Raw genomic sequence first — 21429 nt, 5'->3', positions numbered from 1 at the left:
GATTAATAAGTCTATAGAGAGAAGCATAATGTTACCAGTCATCAGAGAAATGCAAATTAAAATGATATCAATATCCATCAGGTTAGCAGAAATTAGAAATTGGTGAAATTAAATATTATATTGATACATATACCTTATAACCCAAGAATTTCATGCCTACGTATAGAAAACATAGAAACTTACACACCAGTCCATAAGAGGGTACTATTTGTTACAGCAGAATATTATACGCAATTTAAGTGTTATCACTAAAGTAATAGATAATTAAATACAGCAAATACAAACCATCAATTAACTATCACATTTAAGTGGGAGGCAATGAACTAGATATACAGACTATAAGGAGGACAGATATTAAAAACAGTGCTAAGCAAAAGATATAAGAAATAGAACTAGGTCCATAAGACAATACTATCTGAATAAGTTAAAAACAAATACATATACAAGTCACTATATATTTTTCAAGGACACAAACACAACCATGATCATATATTAAACATATTAAAGTTAGTATACTTGGGGATGAGAGACAAATGGGCTTATGGACATGGGATGAATGGAAAAAACATAAGATAAAATACAACAGGGGCCTTGTATGAAATGATGAAAAGAGTGTGTCACAAACAAGATGTTTATAATTTATTTAACTCTCTGTACATGATATTGAAAAGAAACTGTGACTTATTTTAGATGCTTTGATACAATTTTATCTATATCTTGCTTCATTTTATATAGCAAGAATGATACATGGAGAGAAGAAATAGAGAGTGAGAAAAGAGGGAGAGGGCAAGAGGGAAGCAGAGAGCAAGGAGAAGTGGGAGGAGGAAGGAGCAGAGAGGAGAAGAAACTATCAGTTCTTTTCTCAAACTACTGGAGATCACCAAATATACTTCAGGCCATAACGTCCACCCAAACCATCTGGAGTAATGACTAAGTGAAACTACGGTAAATATACAAGGAAAGAAAATGGATAACACACTGGGCAATAAGACATATTCAAATATACTAAAAACAACATGATAGAAGTTTCACTGAACTTTGCTATAAAATGTATCGATAATGGACTTCTCTCATCAATTTGCCTTTGATGATACTTTAGCTTCATAGTTTAATTTTTTTATTGACCGTATGTATCTGTGTGTCTGCATGTAGGTGTACTACCAAGAAGGAGAAAGCGCCTTTCTTAGAATCCCATTAATACCCATAATATTTCTCCCCAGAGAGGTTCCTCTTCCCATATGTGTTATATGACAAAGGAAGAATTATCAGAAATGATAAAGCAAACAGTTTTTACAAATATTATTTTAATATGCAAAGATAGCCTATTGTTATATAAATAACTACATTATTAAATTAAGAATAGAAATCTGAATTTGTGTGTCACTATTTCTAGGTATAATCTAATAATCTGTTGATGATTGATAGAAATTAACATTACTAGCTGTAGCATATCACATGGCAAACATAAATAAAAGATTCAAGAAGAAAAGAAAGAATTATTTTTTTAATAATTGATACTTCTTAAGTAACAGTTCCTTATCCCTTACTCTTAATACTAAACAGAAAAACTATCAAATATGAGAATGCAGAGTTTTGAATTCAATATAGATTTTTATTGGGCAGAGCCAGATAAAGACTCACCAGGACAGAATATATGTGTAGACATCGATAAACAGGAGAGAAATCAACCAAATCTTGGGCCCCAGGTACCTGCAAAACAACCAAGATTGTCATAAAATATTCAAACAAGGCTATTAAGAGCAACTGCACTCATTTTTAATACTCAAGTGCTAAAAAAAAAAAAAAAAGTATGCTTCCAGACACCTAGTTTTGGCATTTCAGCCACGGCATTAATAAGCAATGAGGATATCACCAAGGTTGGGACACAGAACAGAAACAGGTGTAACTGGTCCCGCATCTGCTTTTAAAGACACATTTGGAGGCTGCAGGAAAAAGAAGGAAAAGAAAAAGGTGGAAATGTGACTTTGCTAACTTGACTTTGTCTTCTTAGATACATGGTACTCTACATAAAAAAACTAAGTTCCAGTGGTCAAAAACAAAACTTGCCACTTGAATGGCCTGCCAGGCAACTTCTGAAGGGCACAAGAATCAGTGAATATTTAAGTCAGCATGCAATCAAAATACAGAAATATGCCAGGAAGAGAGGGAGATGATTTTTTTTTTTTAATTTTAGTTAGTTAGTTAGTTGTGCCAGGTCTTAGTTGCAGCCGGCGGGCTCCTTAGTTGTGGTTTGCAGACTCCTTAGTTATGGCTCGCCGGCTCCTTAGTTGCAGTACACATGTGGGATCTAGTTCCCTGGCCAGGGATCGAACCCGGGCCCCCTGCATTGGGAGCTCAGAGTCTTAACCACTGCGCCATCAGGGAAGTCCCTATATTTTTAAAAGTAAGATAATGAATGGAAAACCAAACCTAGAGTAATATCAACAAATTGTAATAAGAACAATGCACACAGATTAATCCTAGACATCAAAAGAGAAAGTAGGGCTTCCCTGGTGGCGCAGTGGTTGAGAGTCCGCCTGCCGATGCAGGGGACACGGGTTCGTGCCCCGGTCCGGGAAGATCCCACATGCCGCGGAGCGGCTGGGCCCGTGAGCCATGGCCGCCGAGCCTGCGTGTCCGGAGCCTGTGCTCCACAACGGGAGAGGCCACAACAGTGAGAGGCCCGCGTAATGCAAAAAAAAAAAAAAAAAAAAAAAGAGAGAAAGTAAAACAAAAAACATCAGGTAAGAACTGCAGTATAGTCACAGTGCTAAAACTGATTTGTTACAATCGTGACGATGAATAAGTCACACTTTATTTTGACCTCAATTTCCTCATCTGAAAAAAAAAAACTATCCAGTTGACCCACAGAAATTTAACAAGAATAAAAGGAAACAATGAAAGCAAATATTAAACAAAATAACAAAGAAGACAAAATTACATAAAGAAATACAGTAGTCAAAATAAAGACCTAACTAAAGTTTTTACTGTAACACTAGTTAACTGTATCATTCATCAGAATATAGGCAGCAGGCACATCTAAATTGGGTTGGGCTGATTCATGATTACAAGGTCAGTTTCCTTTACTTCATAAAGTAAGCCTCATATCTTCTTTAGGTAACAGATTCTTCATCAAGATGCTGTTCCTAATGAAACCTACTCATTCTGCAATTCAACAGTACAATACCTACTTTCTTCTCCCTCCAAAACCATCACATCTCTCTGTATATTGGTTCAAGTTTATTGACTATTCTGTTCATTTGCTTTGCATCCATGAGAGTAGAGATTAAATCTCTATGTTTGGGAACCTCACTCTATACAGTATACACTCTGTAAGCACTCAAAACAAAACTTTTTGTGAATCCAAAGATGATAAGGTGCTTAAGATCCTACACCATGGCCAAAGCATAGTTTCCCTTTAAAAAAAAAAAAAGGCATTTAGAAAAGTTAGTAAGCATTGGACTTCCCTGGTGGTCCAGTGCTTAAGACTCCACGCTTGCAATGGAGGGGGCATGGGTTCGATCCCTGTTCGGGGAACTAAGATCCGACATGCCGTGTGGTGCGGCCAAAAAGAAAAAAGAGAAAGAAACAGTTAGTGAGCATTGCCAAATTACTGAGAAAAACATTTTATGGACAGATGGGCACCATGTAGGTAAAGAAAAGTACGACTAAAAAGCATGTAAAATTTCTAACTTTAAGAGTACAATGGATACTCATTTTCATCTTAACACAAAAAGAGGCAGCAGGTGATCATTTCAGGCCTTCTTATTTGAAATGACCACAACATTAAAGCACCTTTACAGTCGCTCCTGTATGAAGTGGAGATTTCAAGGAAATTTATTTTATCTTTCCAGAAGACCAGAGCCTACTGGTGAAAACTAGAGCTAAGTGGAAAACAATCTCAAAAGAAGAAACAATAGAAAATTTCCATTAAATTATATTTACAATAGTATTTAAATTACCTAAAAATTACATGTGCATATAAAAAAGACAAGAAAGAAATGCATTAAAAAATTTTTTTGATCTGTATAGAAAATGAAACTTTTTCCCTTTATTTATAATTAATGATTATAAAGTTATTTTTTAGAAATATATACTTTAAAAAAGTTTAAGAAAACTTTACCTAATTTTAAACAAATTTCATCACAACTTTGTTTATATGCTCTTCTTCATGCAGTTTATTTATTTTGTTTTGCTTTGAACTCAGAGCCATGGTTTCATTCAAAAGGAAACTGCTTCTAACCATTGCTCAGACAGAGCCTTGGTCCTTTCACAAGTCAGACCCATCCTTACAGAATGAACATTCACATTAGGGGACAGTTTCCCCAGAAATCTGTGACAAATAACCTAATGGGGCCCTTTACTAATGTTCTGAAGAAGACTGGTTTATCTGGGCCAAATAAATATAATTAGAGAGGAGACAAAGGCTTTTCCTGTCACCTCCACCAAATATTTATCAAACCTATTCTCTATGAGGCTGTCTTGACATCATCATATTCAGCTTCAAACTGTTTAAAGTACTCTGACCTGGAAGTACTGGCTCTGCTATTTCTTAGCCTCTGAAATCATAATCCAGTTAAGCCCTCCTAAGCACATGCTTTCCTGCTTTGAAAGTGGTACACAGAAATCTAGACAAAAAGGAGCAGAATGGGGCAAACTTTATTTCCACCCTCCAAACAGCCTACTGTTTAGAAATCATTTTTCCTCCGTGCTCCCTTCTGTGAGGAACACTAGGAACACTGTGAGGAACCCAGAAGAGTGCTGTGAGAAGAAAGGTATGTAAAGCATGCACTGACTCATGTTGCTTTGAGCTAGATGTGTTTTCTCTGCTTCCACTAATGAAAAAGAATCACTTACATCTTCAGAAAGGTGGGAGGAGGAGAGCAACACACACTGTACGTGAAGGAATGCTACACGTTTGAAAGGATAAGAAGTGAACTTTCAAAAACCTAAATAAATGGGAGTGGGGAAGGAGTACTAGAACAAAAGGCAATGTTTCCTAACTCACATAAATAGTCTACTTCCAGGTCCACATTTTGCTCCCTATTTAAAAAATGCTACATCTCTGTCAGAGCTGTCTTCATTCTTCGTCTCCATTGCCCCTGCCTCCCCTCAGCTTGCAAAGAACGATCCAAGCAGGTTTAGGTTTCAGCTGGGGCAGAGGGAGGGGTCCAAGGACACTTTCCTAAGCTAACAATGACTGCCTCTAATGGTTTCTGTCTCCTAACAAAAGCCATGACTCCGTCTTTATCAGCTTCATCTAATTTTTCCTTTCCAAAGTAAATAACACAGCCCTTGCATTTAACACATGTCCCAGTTTGACAAATCATTATCGACTGAGACTATAACTGATACGAGATAACTTTGTGGTAGGACATTGTCATTTCCTCTCATAAGGGCTTTCTTTCTGAGATACAGAAACATGATTAAAATAGTTAAACATTTCCTCTGCATGGCAGTCAGGAACTCAAGACATTAAGATACTGGAGTCTGTATTTTTCTAGTTCAGATAGATCTATCTTCATACCAACAGTAGCCACAAACAATATACTTAAGATTATCCTGCTTTTTTAACTAGTTGTTTTCCTAAGAATTCACATGAAATGATTTCATCACCAAGGACAGCAGCTGCCTAATTCCCTATATGGTTTCTGAATGGAGCGCCTGCTGCCAGCTCAAACCTCTTTATTTTCAGGGAGGAGCAAATAGTAGGTAAAATTTTAGATTATGTACCTAAGAAATCTATGCCTGAGAGCGCATTATAATATTATATAAATTTAAAGAACTTTGATATATTTTAAAATAACAGGTAATAATAAGCGGTTAAAAGAATTTACAGGTGACTGTCCTACAACATCCGTAGGCAGACGTCATGGAGGCAACAACTACATTCGACAACTAAACATTCACATACCCACTAGAGATCGTGTACTGTTAGATACCAATATATATGGCTAATCTGTCTGTTTCAACCTTATATTCCTATGATAAATATTAACAGCTTCAGTCAAAGAAATACTCCCTAATTATTGTCTATAGACTATTTGCTGTTAAATAGCATTACATCCATCAATACACCAGCTATCACATGATGCCACTAAATAGATGGCAAAAAGAGTCCAGACAGAGGATGATGCAAAGCAAGAAAAGTAAATTTATAAATAGAATTAATGAAAAGCACCCTGAAAAAAGTAGTCTTTTGAACCTCTGTACACAATATACATTAGAGAAGATATAAAGATTCAGAGGAAAAACGGGAATATTAGATGTCAAGAAGAAAAGAAACATGAGTATTTCTGATTATGAAAATTCTTGCAAAACATCAGGATCTGATTTTTATATGTTTTTCTTCTTTTCTAAAACATCTTAGTTCAAGTCAAAGGAAGTTTCTGAAAATGGAAAGGTTAGTGGGTAAGTTCGTCTCATATATGATAAGGAAAATGTTAATTTTTTTTTAAAAAGGAGATTTTGATTTTAAAATAATGACATTCAAGTTTTAACAGATACACTCATTTAATATTTATTTTCCAAAAAAAGGAGTTAGAAGTTAGTTCTTTCCACTACCTTTAAAGGCTCATTAGTGTATCTGTAGGTAACAACCTGGTAAATCTACCTGCTTTACTACTGGGTGAGCACATCATTAGAAAAGGGGAATAGAGTATGAGAAACCATCACTTGTCTCCTTCCACTCAAGAAGAGTAGCAAATGTACTAAGAGAGATTTACCTAGGCTGCTGATAAAGACAGTACATGAAAACAGAAATGCATTAAGGTGCTCTAGTTCTGTTGTTCACACAGCTGTCCGAGGAGATACAGACACACAAACACAAACACACACACACACACACACACACACACACGCCATTTATTTTTCTCTTACGAACCCTTTTAAAGTAGGTGGATCTTCCAAAAAGAGTATGATAGAAGTTTGCAAGGAATTTAGATATGTTTCTCACTAATTATTTGAATCATTCTCCATCTTGAAAATACTTTTGATTACCACTTAAAACAGTATTTTGGCATTTTGGCATTTTGGTATTGGTAAATGAATCTAGGGACTTGGTGCCTATCTCTGAAAATTAGTTGGATCTCAAGTCATTAAAATGCACCAGGCATTTTTCTCAAAGGAGAAAACAACAAATGATTAGCTAAAGGGGCATTGCCTCTGAATTCAGAGGATCTAATTTGACTGCCCATATTATGTTTGGAAGCCAGAAAATACCCATCAAACATTTTTTACCAGTGTACTTTTCTGAACTACTTGACTTTCAAATTTCAGAGAAAAGAAGGGTAGAATTCATCTGGACATAAGCTTTAATAAAGCTGGACTAAACACCACAGACACACAAACTAGAAGGCACAGGATTCTAAGTGACTAGAATTGGCTAAGTATAAAAAATTTTCTAAGCTTTTAAACATATAAGAATACCCTGACCAGAGCCCTATCCTAAAAAGTACAGTATTTTTCTATTGAGCTTCTCACAAATTATTAGAATTCTTCCTGAGAAATCCCTCAGTAGATTACCACTTAATTTACTCAAGTACTTGCACTAAACAGAAGAAATCAGGAAAAATATCAGCATTTCTCCTTACTGAGACATTACAAAAAACCTTGTGGCCAAAATTAAATGAGGGTCCCTCAAGAATTCTCTGCTTGAACCTCAGCACTTAGGAAATAAAAATTCAACTGGTCTTTATTTAACAATGGTCTACTATATGCTAAGAAACTCTAAACTATTAGGCAAAAAGGAAATTTAGCACGAATATGGTATTAAATATAAAAAGTTCTAAGAGAAGGAAAAGTTAAGGTGATCAAAATTAGGTAGAATTAGGTATTATAGATAAAGAACTAATATCCCTAATATATAAGGAAATCATAAAAATTGAAGGGAAAAAAACCCAAAATCATTAGAAAAAAATGGGCAAAAAAAAAAGAGCAGATAGTTTATTGGGGAAAAAAGATACAAATAGCTCTCAAACTTATCAGATACTACATTTCACCCACAGTAAAAGGAATGCAAACTCAAACTATACCATTTCTCATTTATGCAACTGGAAAAATTCAATAACTTAACAAAATGGTCTCAAGGAAGCTATAAGAAAATAGGCACCTCATACACTGCTGGTAGGGTGGAGGTATAGAAAATGTTACAACCTCTATGGAGCACAATTTGACATTATCTAACAAAACTACATATGCATTTACCCCTTGAATCAACAATCTAGAAACCTACCCTGAAGAAACATCTCCAACTATATGGAAAACAATTCTCAGGTTTTGGGGTTTATTATGAAACTTTTTTTAGGTTTTAAGGTGTTTTACATACAGTAAAATCCATCCTTTCTAGTGAACAACTCTGTATGTTCTAAAAAAATCCATATAGTCCTGTAATCACTATCACAATCTAGATTTTAAAAAAGGGCTCCACCAACCCCAAAATTTCCCTCATGCCCCTTTGTAGTCAAATTGTTCCCTAATGCTCAGCCCTTGACAAACACTGATCCATTTTTAGTCCCTAGAGTTTTGCCTTTTCAAGAATGTCATATAAATAGACTCATACCATATGTAGCATTTGAATCTTGCTTCTTTCATTTAGCATAATGCATTTGAGATTCATTTATGTTGTTTCATGTATCTATAGTTCACTTCTTTTTATTTCAGAATGATACTCTAATTATGGATATACCACGGTTCATTTATCCCTCCACTCATTGGAGGACACTTGGGTTGCTTCTACTTTCTGGCAATGTAGGAATAAAGTTGTTACAGACATTCAGGTAGAGGTTATTGTGTGAATATAATGGGTAAATTCCTAGGAGTCAGAGTGCTGGGGTCATATGGTAAGTGTATGTTCACCTTTACAATACACTAACAGGGTGTTTTCCAAACTGACTGTACCATTTTGCATTTTCACAGCAATATTTAATTTGTTCAGCACCCAGCCAGTACTTGATTTTGTCATTATTTTGTTAAGCTAATTCAAATAGCTATGTAGTAGAGACACTACACTTTCATAGGAAAAGATTGGAAATCATTAAATGCTTACATATAAGAAATTGGCTGAATAAACTATGGTTCATTCAAATAACAGAGTACAATTTGGCAATAAAAATAGAATGAGAATGATTTCTATGAAGTGATATGAAAATTACTATTTTCAGGATATATTTTCAAGTGAAAAAACAAAGTACAAAAAATATATATGTATGATGCTATTAATGTTGTGTAAGGTATGAGAAAGGGTAAGTACACACACCACAAACACAAAATACTGATTATTTACAAAGAGTGGGTAGGATCAGGAAGGGAGAGATAAAGAGGAAAATGGGATTTCACTGAACATATCTTCTTACATAGTTCTGCCTTTTGAACCATGTTCATATTTTACATAGTCAAAAAAATTAAATTAATAAGGATGGGGAACCCCAAAAATAACACAAAAGAAACAAATGAACCTAAGAATATATAAATTTGGTAACAATCACACACGAGAAAATAGAATAGCCAAGAAACATCTGAACAAAATACTCTGAACTATATAGCTCCACTGTATTGTAAGATGAGAAGAACTGCAAAGAAATCTTGATCTTAATAAGTTTACTGCTTTTAGTGACACATGCATAGAAATTCTGAAACTATTTTGTGTTATATGATTAGGCAAATGAGTAAATATATTAATACTCTGGGAACCAGAATTCTCAGAGACACAAATATGGAATAGAAGAAGAGGAAGAACTATGATATCAGGTTTAAATTAGAAGCATCAGGTTTAACTCACAATTTATAAAAATGCCTATGTTGGTATAGCATGTGTATTTCTTAACTCTGTCCACAAAAGGAGCATACCTAATGCCCACATCTCAGTTTCTAAATATCACTGTCCAGTAAAAGGAACAAGAACTCTTTGACAAAATAGCTAATACTGGGGGCTGGGGCAAAACCTGGAGTAGACCAGGAATATCTTGTGCCAGAAAAAAAAGGAAGTGCTCAAAAATTGATGAAGACAATGGATGAGACTCCCACTAGCCAAATATGGAACAACTGGAGAATCAAAATGAAAGACAAGAATGGACTATAACCCTTGTATATAAAAAAGAATATATGTGACAACAGTGACACACACAAAAAAAGAAAGGGAGAAAAGTAAAGTTCTTTAAAGAATAATGCCAACTAATCAATGTGAATGAAATGATAAAGACAGAAAAATTACTATTTTATAATCACCACAGTAACACATGATGCAGGAAAAAAACATCAATGAATTCTAAACCAACAGGTGAAAAACAGGGAACAGGAGAGCTGCATGATCTAAAAGTATCACTCCATAGATCACTTATTAATTACAAAGGAGGAAAGGCACCTTTACAGTGGAGAAATCTGGTAGACACCATCTTAACCTTAACCAATTGTGTACATCCTGATATGATGCACTGAAAAGAACATAATACTACTTTTGTTATATTCCTGCCAAAAATGGTTAACCTGAATCTAATCATGAGGATGCACCAGATATACCTAAATAAAGGGATATTAAAGGAGAATAAATAGACATAAAAATTAAATGCAATGTGTGATACTTGTCTAGATGTGGTTGCAGGAAAAAATGAAAGAAAAAAAAACTGCTGTAAAGGACATTAGGGGAAAACTGGGGAAATTTGTATACAAGTTACATATTAAGTGGTAGTACTGTATCAAAATTAAAATTCCTGAGTGTGACCATTGTATTGTGGTTATGTGGAAGGATGTCATTCTCAGAAAACTAGAAGTTTCTGTATTGAGAGTTCAAATATGATGGATGAATATGCCACTTTCTTTCAAATGATTCAACTTTAGCTGGGGCAGTGGGAGAGGGTGGAGAATAAAATTGACTTTCAAAATCAATTTTTTGAGAGAAAAATCTCCAAATTTAATAAGTATTTAAGTGAAGGTATATGTATGTTCATCTTACCACTCTGGTAAGTTTTCTAAAGATTTAAAATTTCTTTTAAAAAAGCTTTTTAAAAGAGGATATTACTCTAGAGGTGGGAGTTGGGGATGGGCAAGATGAGTGAAAGGGGTCAAAAGGTACAGATTTCCAATTATAAAATAAATGTCATGGCATATAATGTACATCATGGCAACTATAGTTAATAATAATGTATTATATACTTGAAAGTTGTTAAGAGAGTAGACCTTAAAAGTTCTCATCACCAAAAAAAAAAAAAAAATTGCAGCTATGCATGGTGATAGATTAACTAGACTTACTGTGGTGATCATTTTGCAATACACAGAAATATAAAATCATTACATTGTGCACCCAAAACTAATATGTTATATGTCACTTATACTGTAATTAAAAATTCTTATAAATAAGTAAGAAGAGGATGTTACAGAAGAGGTGAGATTGACCTAGTCCTCAGGGAAAAGTAGAATTTGGTATTTTAGACAAGGAGTGGTGGGGGAGTACACTCCCTAGTTGGGGTTATTAGCAACTTAGCACAGAGTGAAGGTGGTAGTTGAATAAGCAACGAGCACATAAAGGAGAAATTCCAGAAGACCTGAAAAGGCAAGTAGACTTTTATAATTAAGGCAAATAATTTCAAAACAAGAACTTTATACTATCAGAAAATGAAAAAAATTTAAAGATCTTAAATCAATGAGAGCCATAATAAATTTTTGCCAATGGACAGACCCAAAAGATCAAATAATAGGAATAAGAAAAGCAAAACAGAATATCTAAGCATGTCATAATGTTTTCATTCAACTTTGTCAATTGTCTTTATTGCCATTTGGTTATAAATACAGGTACCTCCTTTTCATTTGACTACATTTATCCTTAATAGACCAGCTTTCATCAAGAATAGAAATGGAGGGCTTCCCTGGTGGCGCAGTGGTTGAGAGTCTGCCTGCCGATGCAGGGAACGTGGGTTCGTGCCCCAGTCTGGGAAGATCCCACATGCCGCGGAGCGGCTGGGCCCGTGAGCCATGGCCGTTGAGCCTGCGCGTCCGGAGCCTGTGCTCCGCAACAGGAGAGGCCACAACAGTGAGAGGCCCACATACCGCAGAAAAAAAAAAAAAAAGAATAGAAATGGAAAACTCAAAGGAGACAGGGGTCAGTGGGTACAGGGAACCAGCAAAGCAGGCCAGCATGTTAAACTGTATTCTTTTAACAGACATACTTTGTATATGAAATATCTAGGACTACTACTTATTTTTACAATGGAGTATATTCTCATCTTTTTTTTACAAACATGTGGTCCTGCCAGTGTACCTTCCATTTTGCCATTTTTTAATACACACTCAGTAAAAGTAATATTTCCCTCAATAACTGCACAAATATGATAATAAATGGCAATATCCAATGTGCAGACACAACCGGGATTGTGGCTTAGTGGAAAAACCATATCCTTTGTAGCAACCTTGAAGCTCAGGGCTAGTATATTACTACCATGCTTAGAAAGAGACTAGGTTGGAAATATAGATTTTTTTATGTGAATTCAACTAACTTTTAAAAGTTTGAAACTAATTTTAAAACTTTTAAGCACTGTACAAGCCAACAACCATTCTGTAAGCTGTTTCTGGCCCATGGGCTGCCAATATACAACCTCTAATTTAAACTCTAAAGTCCTAACGGCATCTTTTATTTCACTTTAACTTGTTGAGAAATAACCCATTTTGTTACCTTCCCGTCAATAGAAAGTTCTTCAATAAACAATTTGAAATTTGGATCAAATATCATAACCAAAATTTTACATAAGCAATTTGACATTAATTAATTATTGTCACTATTTTATAGGTGAGAAAAGAGATGCTTAGAGAAATTATAGGACTTCCTCCAACAGCACAAAAGCTGACAGAACTTACACTTTCTATAGACAAATCTTGTGTTTTTTTACAATCACCTTGTTATGGACTGAATTGTGTCTCCCCCAAAATTCATATATTGAAGCCCTAACCCCCATAGTGACTGCATTTGAAAATAGGGCCTTTAAGGAGGTAATTAAAGTAACATAAAGTCATAAGGGTGGGACCCTAATACAATAGGACTGATGTCCCTATAAGAAGAGAAAGACACACCTGGGGCATGCAAGCAGAGAAAAATCCATGTGAGGACACAGCAAGAAGGTAGCCATTTGCAAGCCAAGAGGAAAGGCCTGAGGATAAACCAACCCTGCTGGCAATTTGATCTTGAGAGTATCACCCTCCAGAACTATGAAAAAACAAATTTCTGTTGTTTAAGCCATGCAACCTGTGGTATTCTGGTACGGCAGCTCTAGCAAACAAATACAACTTGTTATCTCAAAATTAGTAAAGTACCATAATCAAAAAGACATCTCAGAAGGCTTTATATTAAACACATGACATTTGTATTTAAATTAGCACTTCCATCGTGTTAATTACATATTTCAAAAAAGACACCAAAATCTTAAGAGTTAAACCTGACATGGATCATTTGTTCAACAAACATTTATTTGATCCATACTCTATTAAGAGTTTTGTGGATAACATAGTGACCACTGGTCACTAACAGTATGTAAACAAATTAAGAGAGATATGTGCCAGAAATATGACACCAATGAAGTGTTCTAAGAATACAGAAGCTCTGAAGTAACCTAGAAACAAAGAAGAAATCATAGGTCCTGCTTCTTCAAGCTATTTCTTACTCAATACTGCCTTATTTCAGTAGATTTTTTGTTTACAGTAGATTGTAGTCACCACTCCATGTAAATATACATCATCAAAAACTACATCAAGATATATTTCACCTTTATTCCAAAAAAGGCACACAGTCAGAATGCCATAATAGTAACTATTATATACTGGTAGCATTGTATGTGCCAAGCACTATGACAGAAGCACCATATAAATTACTTCAATCAATGCTCACAACAACCCTACCCTTAGTAGGTATTATTGACCCCTTTCTCACAAATAATATATCACCTTAAGTGGTTCTTTGTACTATGTCTTCCAATATTTCAAAAATAATATTTCAGAAAAATCTAATATATTCTCAAGTTAAAATGTTCACTACTTCTAAAAATATTTTTTAAGTTCTGTCTAGACATATAGAGAAAAGCAATAACATCTGCATATACCACAGTATGACATAAAGATTCAAAACAGATTTCCAACATCAAAACCAGGCCAGCCAAGTGCACCACTCCCCATCCTCCCCACGAAGCAGCTGAGGTCCCACCACAGCTGGAGGGCAGGTGCAGCCCACATGAGGGACAACCCTTGAGCACCTGGCTCTGGTGGCCAGGGAAGACTGTGCTTCCAAGCCCCAAGGATCATACCTTATACAAGAACACTTGTTTAAGACTGAGAGAGACAGCTGTTTCACCTAATACATATAGACAAACACAGAGAGCCAGGCAAAATGAGGAGACAAAGGAACATATTCCAAACCAAAAAATAAGACAGATGCCCAGAAAAAGACCTTAATGAAATGGAGATAAACAACCAACCTGATTAACAGTTTAAAGTAATGGTCATAAACATACCAAACTCAGGAGAGGAATGAATGAACACAGTGATATCCTTAACAAAAAGATAGAAAATATATGAAAGTACCAAACAGCAGTTATAACTCAACTGGAATATACACTTGAGTGGTTCAACAGCAGATTGGATGAAGAAGAATGAATCAATGAGCTGGAAGAAAAGCATGGAAATCACCTAGAAAAAGCAGCAAACAGAAAAAAAAAATTTTTTAAGTGAATATACCTAAGGGACCTCTGAGACAACATCAAGCAGAATAACATTCACATTATAGAAGTCCCAGAAGGCAAAAAGAAGAGAAAGGGTCAGAAAAATTATTTGAAAAAGTAATAGCTGAAAACTTCCTTAATCTGGGGAAGGAAACAGACATTCAGGTCCAAAAGAGTTCCAAGTAAGGCGAAACCAAAGAGAACCACACCAAGACACATTATAATTAAAATGGTAAAAGTAAGGACTAAGAGAGAATCTTAACAGCAATAAGAGAAAAGCAACTTATTACATAGAAAGAAAACCTCATAAGGCTTTCAGCAGATTTCTCAGAAGAAACTTTGCAGGCCATAAATGAATGGCATGACATATTCAAATTACTGAAAGGAAAAATTTTCCAACCAATAATTCTCTACCCAGCAAGGTTATCATTCAGAATTAAAGGAGATAAAGAGTTTCCCAAATAAACAAAAGCTAAAGAAGTTTATCACCACTAACATGGACGTATAAGAAATGTTACAGGGAATTCCCTAAGTTGAAAAAAAATGGCACTAATTAATAAGGAGAAAACATAAAAAAAATTAAAATCTCACAGGAAAAGGTAAATAAGAAGGTAGCAGATCAATCACTTATAATGCTACCATGAAGTTTAAAAGACAAAAAATAAAATTAGCTAAAAATACAATAATTTGCTAAGGGAACATAAAATAAAAAGATGTTAAATGTGGCATCAAAAACATAAAATGTAGTGCGATAGTAAAAAATGTAGAATTGTGGAATGTGCTCAAATTTAAGTTGTTATCAACTTAAAATAGACTGCTATATACATGGGATGACACATGTGAACCTGATATACATGGGATGATACATGTGAACCTAATAACTACAAAGAAAAAACTTATAGTAAATACACAAATGAAAATGAGAAAGGAATCTAAAAAAGCACTAAAGAAAATCATCAAACCACAAGGGAAGAGAGAAACAGAGAAACTATAAAAATAGCTAGAAAACTAATCACAGAATGGCAATAAGTGCATACCTATCAATAATTACTTTAAACATAAATGGACTAAATTCTCCAATCAAAAGACAGAGTGGCTGAATGGATTAAAAAACAAGACCCATCTATATGCTGCCTACAAAAGTAGGCACTTATGCTGCCTCATAAGTAAGGACATAAACAGACTGGATGTAAAAGGATGGAAAAACACATTCCATGCAAATGGAAATGAAAAGAAAGCTGGTATAGCTATACTCATATGAGACTCATATGAGTCTCTAAAACAAAGACTGTAATAAAAAACAAAGAGAGGCACTACATAACAATAAGGGGGTTAATAGAGCAAGAAGATATAACGTTTATAAATATGTGCAAGGCAAATGTGATAACCACTGCACTACGGAAATAACACTTAAAATATGTATGCACCCAACATAGGAGTACCAAAATATATAAAGCAAATATTAACGAACTTAAAGAGAAAATTAACAGCAATACAATAATAGTAGGGGACATTGACACCCCACTTATAGCAATAGATACACCATCCAGACAGAAAATCAATAAGAAAACATCAGCCTTAAATGACATATTAGATCCTATGGAATTAATAGATTTATACAGAGTACTCCATCTAAAAGAAGCAGAATACACATTCTTCTCAAGTGCACATGGAACATTCTCCAGGATAAATCACTTGTTAGGCCAAAAATCAAGTCTCAATAAATTTAAGATGACCAAAATCATATGAAGCATCTTTTCTGGCCACAAAGCTATGAAAATAGAAATCAATTACAAGAGGAAAACTGAAAGAAAAAAAAAATCCCACAAAAATGTGGAAATTAAACAACATGCTACTAAACAACCAGTAGGTCACTGATGAAATCAAAAGTGAAATCAAAAAATATGTAGAGACAAATGAAAACAGAAATATTATATACTAAAATCTGTGGGGTGCAGCAAATGTAGTTCTTAGAAGGAAGTCAATAGCAACACAGGACTTCAAGAAACAAGAGAAATCTAACTTTACACTTTAAGGAACTAAAAAAAGAAGAACAAACAAAGCCCAAAGTTAGTAGAAGGAAGAAAATAATAAGATCAGTGCAGAAATAAATGAAATAGAGACTAAAAAGACAATAGAAAAGATCAATGAAACTAAGAGCTGGTTCTTTAACAAGATAAACAAAATTGACAAGCTTTTAGACTAAGCAAGAAAAAAAGTGAGAGGGCTCAAATAAAATCGGAAATGAAAGAGAAGTTAAAACTGATACCACAAAAATACAGAGTATGATTAAGAGAATACTATGAACAATAATATGCCAACAAATGGGACAACCTATAAGAAACAGATAAATTCCTAAAAACATACAGTCTACCAAGATTAAATCATGAGAAAATAGAAAAGTTAAATTGACTGATTACTAGTAAGGAGATTGAATCAGTAATCAAAAACTTCCCAGCAAACAAAAGGCTTAGACCCGATGGCTTCACTGGTGAATCATCCCAAATATTCCAAAAAGATTTAATACCTATCCTTCTCAAACTCCTCCAAAAAAAATGAATAGGAGGGAATGCTTCCAAACACTTTTTAGGAGGCCAGCATTACCCTGATTCCAAAACTAGACAAGGGCAACACCGAAAAGAAAACTACAGGCCAATATCTCTTATGGACATAGAGGTAAAAATCTCAACAACATATTAGCAAACTGAATTCGACAATACATTTAAAGGATTATACACCACAATCAAGTGGGATTTACTCCAGGGATCAAGGATAGTTCAACATCCACAAATCAATTGATGTGATATACCACATTAACAAAATGAAGGATAAAAATCATATGACTATCTCAGTAGATGCAGAAAAAGCTTTTAAAATTCAAGAGTCATTTACAATAAAAACTCTCAAAGTGGGTATAGAGGGAATATACTTCAACATAATAAAGGTGATATATGACAGACCCACAGCTAACACCATAGTCAACAGTGAAAAGCTGAAAGCTTTCCCTCTAAGATCAGAAATAAAACAAGGATGCCCACTCTCACCACTTATACTCAAAAAAGTATTCAAAGCCATAGCCACAGCAATTAGGCAAGGAAAAGAAATAAAAGGCATCCAAATTAGAAAAAAAAAAAAAAAAGTAAGACTGTTACTGTTTGCAGATGACATGATACTATATATAGAAACCCCTAAAGAGTCCACCAAAAAAACATTAGAACTAATCAATGAATTCAGCAAAGCTCCAGGATACAAAATCAATATGCAGAAATCTATGACATTTCTTGTACAATAGTATTGACATGAGTATCCATTCATCAAGAGTATTGACATGAGTATCCATTCATCAATAGATGAATGGATAAAAAAGATGTGGCATATAGGTATAGATAAAGATACAGATACAGATCTAGAGATACAGATATACCCACAATGATACTATGCAGCTATATAAAAAGAATGAAATCTTGCCATCTGGGATGATATGGATGGAACCGAGGGTATTATGCTAAGTGAAATAAGTCAGAAGTAAAAAGACAAATACTGTATGATTTCATTCATATGTGGAATCTAAAACAAAACAAAACAAATAAATAAAACAAAAACAAACAGTTACAGGAAACAGATTGGTGGTTAACAGAAGGGAAGGGGGCTGGGGGATGGGTGCAAGGCATTAAGGGGGTCAATTGTATGGTGACAGAAGTGACCATTTGGTGCGTGATCACTTTGTGGTATATACAGATCTCAAATTATAATGCTGTACACTTGAAACTTATATAATTTTTTAAACTCCCCAAATCATACGTATTTCCACTGAAAACCAACTGAATTAAGTTGTTGATGAAAAACGGTCAAATATCAGTAGTTTATATAGTTCAACTCTAATATAAGACAAGTTAAAAAAAAACTTACCTTAACTAAGGCGACCCCTTCATTAGTTTAGACAAAAATGAAATACAAATAGGAAGAGAATTTACAGGGGAACAGTTTTCCTGCAACACTTCTTGGCAATCAAGAGACTGACTCTGTCAGTCAGCTCAACATGTAGTCAGTATTTTATCCAAGATGACAATTCACTTCTACGACTTCATCTTCAGTTCCCCAGGCTATTAAGTTTTTCCCATCTCTGGCACAAACTTTATTTCAGTTTAACAATATACTATCTGTTTACTATGTGCAAAGTTATTTTCTAGGTGTTTGGTTTTCCTTACCCATCTCATTCTATGGTCTACTATTAAGTATTATCAAACTAAAAACATACTAAATAATGTACAAATGTCACTTGGCTCAAAGAATGTATTAAGTACACTTCCATTAAAAGCACAGGAAAGGGTAAAAAGTTCTTCAGAGAATGAAAAATATACCTAAACTTAAGTATATTAAATCAGAATCATAAAATTTCATAAAAAATAATGCAGGTAATCTATTACAAGCAACAGATTTTAGAAGACAAAATATAACTTTCTCTTCAAGTACTGTATTCATTGCTGGAAAAATGTTAGGACATATTAATGAAAAAGCAATAGGACACCTAAACATTCTAGAGTTTCTTTGCTTTACGTACTAAAAATGCTTCCTCATGGTCCACTATAGCCTTGCAACTCCAAGTGTGCCCAGGGTCCAGAAGCACCATCCTTACCTGGGAGCTTGTTAAAAATGTAGATTCTCAGATTCACCCCCCAACCTGCAGAATCAGAATCTGCATTTAAATATGATTCCAAGGTGATTCCTATGCACATTTAAGTTCAAGAAGCACTTTCTCTACAACATCGTTCTTAACTCAGGTCCTAAGGGCAACATGAGCTTCACAAATTCCCTGAAATTTCATGCAGAACTTTTTGTGAGTGAATATACATAGATTTTACTGGGTAAAGGCTCCATATTTTTTATCAAACTCTCACAGGAATATAACGATCTCCAAATAGATTAAGAACTACTAGATTCTATGGCACAGTTTAAAAGTCAAAATATTTCAAAAACTATTTACGCTACTCTCAATGAGGTCTGTTGAAGAATGACAAGAATGAAGGTCAGAACGTCACAGTGGGTCACGGAAGACCTTATCTGAAGAATTTATTCACACCATGCAAGAACTATGCCAAGAAACCAGTTTGGAGACATCTAAATAAATAATTCTCTACATGAGGTTTGAGATTAAGAATGTGCACTTGAAGAAGATTCAAACTGAGAAGTAAATAAATATAAGGTAGGATTTTTTTTTTAAGATAGGATGCCATTAGATGACAGCAAAGGGTCCTGAATTCTTGTTGTAAGAGCTCAATCAGCAAATCTCTAATACAAATTCTGTTTGATTTGGGATACAGAACCATTTTAAAATGTTAACTTCCAAGTACATTCTTACAATATTTCCTTTATGAGGGATCCCAACACGTTTTACTAGTCGTACTTTCTTCATCCTCTTTGGACCTCAGAAGACAAAACAATGAAGAAATATGGCACAAAAATTAAAAAGGACTTGCCCAGGATCTTCAGTGAGCTAATGATAAACAGTAGCTCATCTCCAGAAGGTTCTCACTAATATATGAGAACTGTGTACGTTTCATGCTTTCATCTTATCACATAACCATCTCTTTGGGGTGTGTATTATCCAGAGGCACAGACAATGTTTAACTTGTTTCCTTAAGCCATAGTGCCTGATAGAATTTAATTTCCTTAATGGGCAACCAAAATGTAAGTTTAAAATGTTAACTGGATTTATCTTGATCCTGATGTTTTATTGTACTATTACTGTAATTTTTCATCTGTGATGGGTCTAATCCCTGACAATCTGATCTCTGGGGTGGATCCATATCCAACCATACCAGTCATTCCAGGCAAGAGAGAATGCTAAAAAATATTCAGGGGATCAAGATTACCCTAGGATTACAAAGTTAGACAGTGAAAAGTTTGGGGCTGTATTTTGGCGTGGAGAGGAGAGTAAGGTTAGTAAGCGCATAACAAAGAACAATGATGGGGAAGAAACACTGAACCCAGTTTTATCTGGAGAAATGAAACAAGGAAAAGGAGACAAATACTTAAAGATAAAACAGGTTACTGAGAACAGGAGTAAATGGTTCCTTGCACATTGTCAGTGAGCATTTGAAAAGTAAATAATATGATCATTAATGACAATTTTTACAGTAAAATAAAATAAAATGGCAAAACCAGTATCCGAATGCAGTCTGTAAGTCTGCAAAGCTCATGCACCTAACCACTATACTCACAAAAAACTGATCCAGTTTATGCAAATGATAAGTAGTTCAAAAATGTTTTAACTGGAAATCTCAAATGTCATAGTAGTTTTATTTTTAAAAACACATTAAACATATTTCCAACAACAAAGAAGGATATAAAAAAATGTACTAGCTAAGCCACTTAATCTTATTCTTTACCTGAAAGTGTCACAGAACTAAGAGGTTAGGGATATATCACAAAATTCCCAGATACCCTATAATCACTCATACATTTATTTCCTCCAGAAATCTGCTCTCAGCTTTCTGGAACCTTTTTACAATTTCAATCTGAACCATTTCTCAAGCCTAAGAAATCTCTGTTTACTCCTACTGTTTAAAGTAACATCTTTTATTTGTCTGAAGTAACTTTATTCCAGCTTCAGTGGAGATCATCTATCAATAGATCTCTTTCTCTGAGTCAGGTAAACTCTACTCTTCCCTTAATGTAGTACCCAGTCAGTAAACAATCAACAAACCCTGAAACTTAAAAAAAAAAAAAAAAAAAA

The 21429-nt window shown here is 34.5% G+C and overlaps 1 protein-coding gene across 1 annotated transcript in view; it reads right to left on the bottom strand.

The window, feature by feature from the left end:
- EXOC6B (exocyst complex component 6B) overlaps positions 1-21429 on the bottom strand; it is a 688324-nt gene that overhangs the window by 408213 nt on the left and 258682 nt on the right. The window contains exon 8 of the mRNA XM_007453376.1: positions 1642-1710. Coding sequence (XP_007453438.1) covers positions 1642-1710 — 69 coding nt within the window. The remainder of the gene's footprint in view (positions 1-1641; positions 1711-21429) is intronic.

The sequence above is a fragment of the Lipotes vexillifer genome, unplaced genomic scaffold (assembly GCF_000442215.2).
Source record: "Lipotes vexillifer unplaced genomic scaffold, Lipotes_vexillifer_v1.1 scaffold253, whole genome shotgun sequence".
Lineage (NCBI taxonomy): Eukaryota > Metazoa > Chordata > Mammalia > Artiodactyla > Lipotidae > Lipotes > Lipotes vexillifer.
Note: the sequence above shows the minus strand (reverse complement) of the source record. Positions and strands in the feature narration are given on the sequence as shown.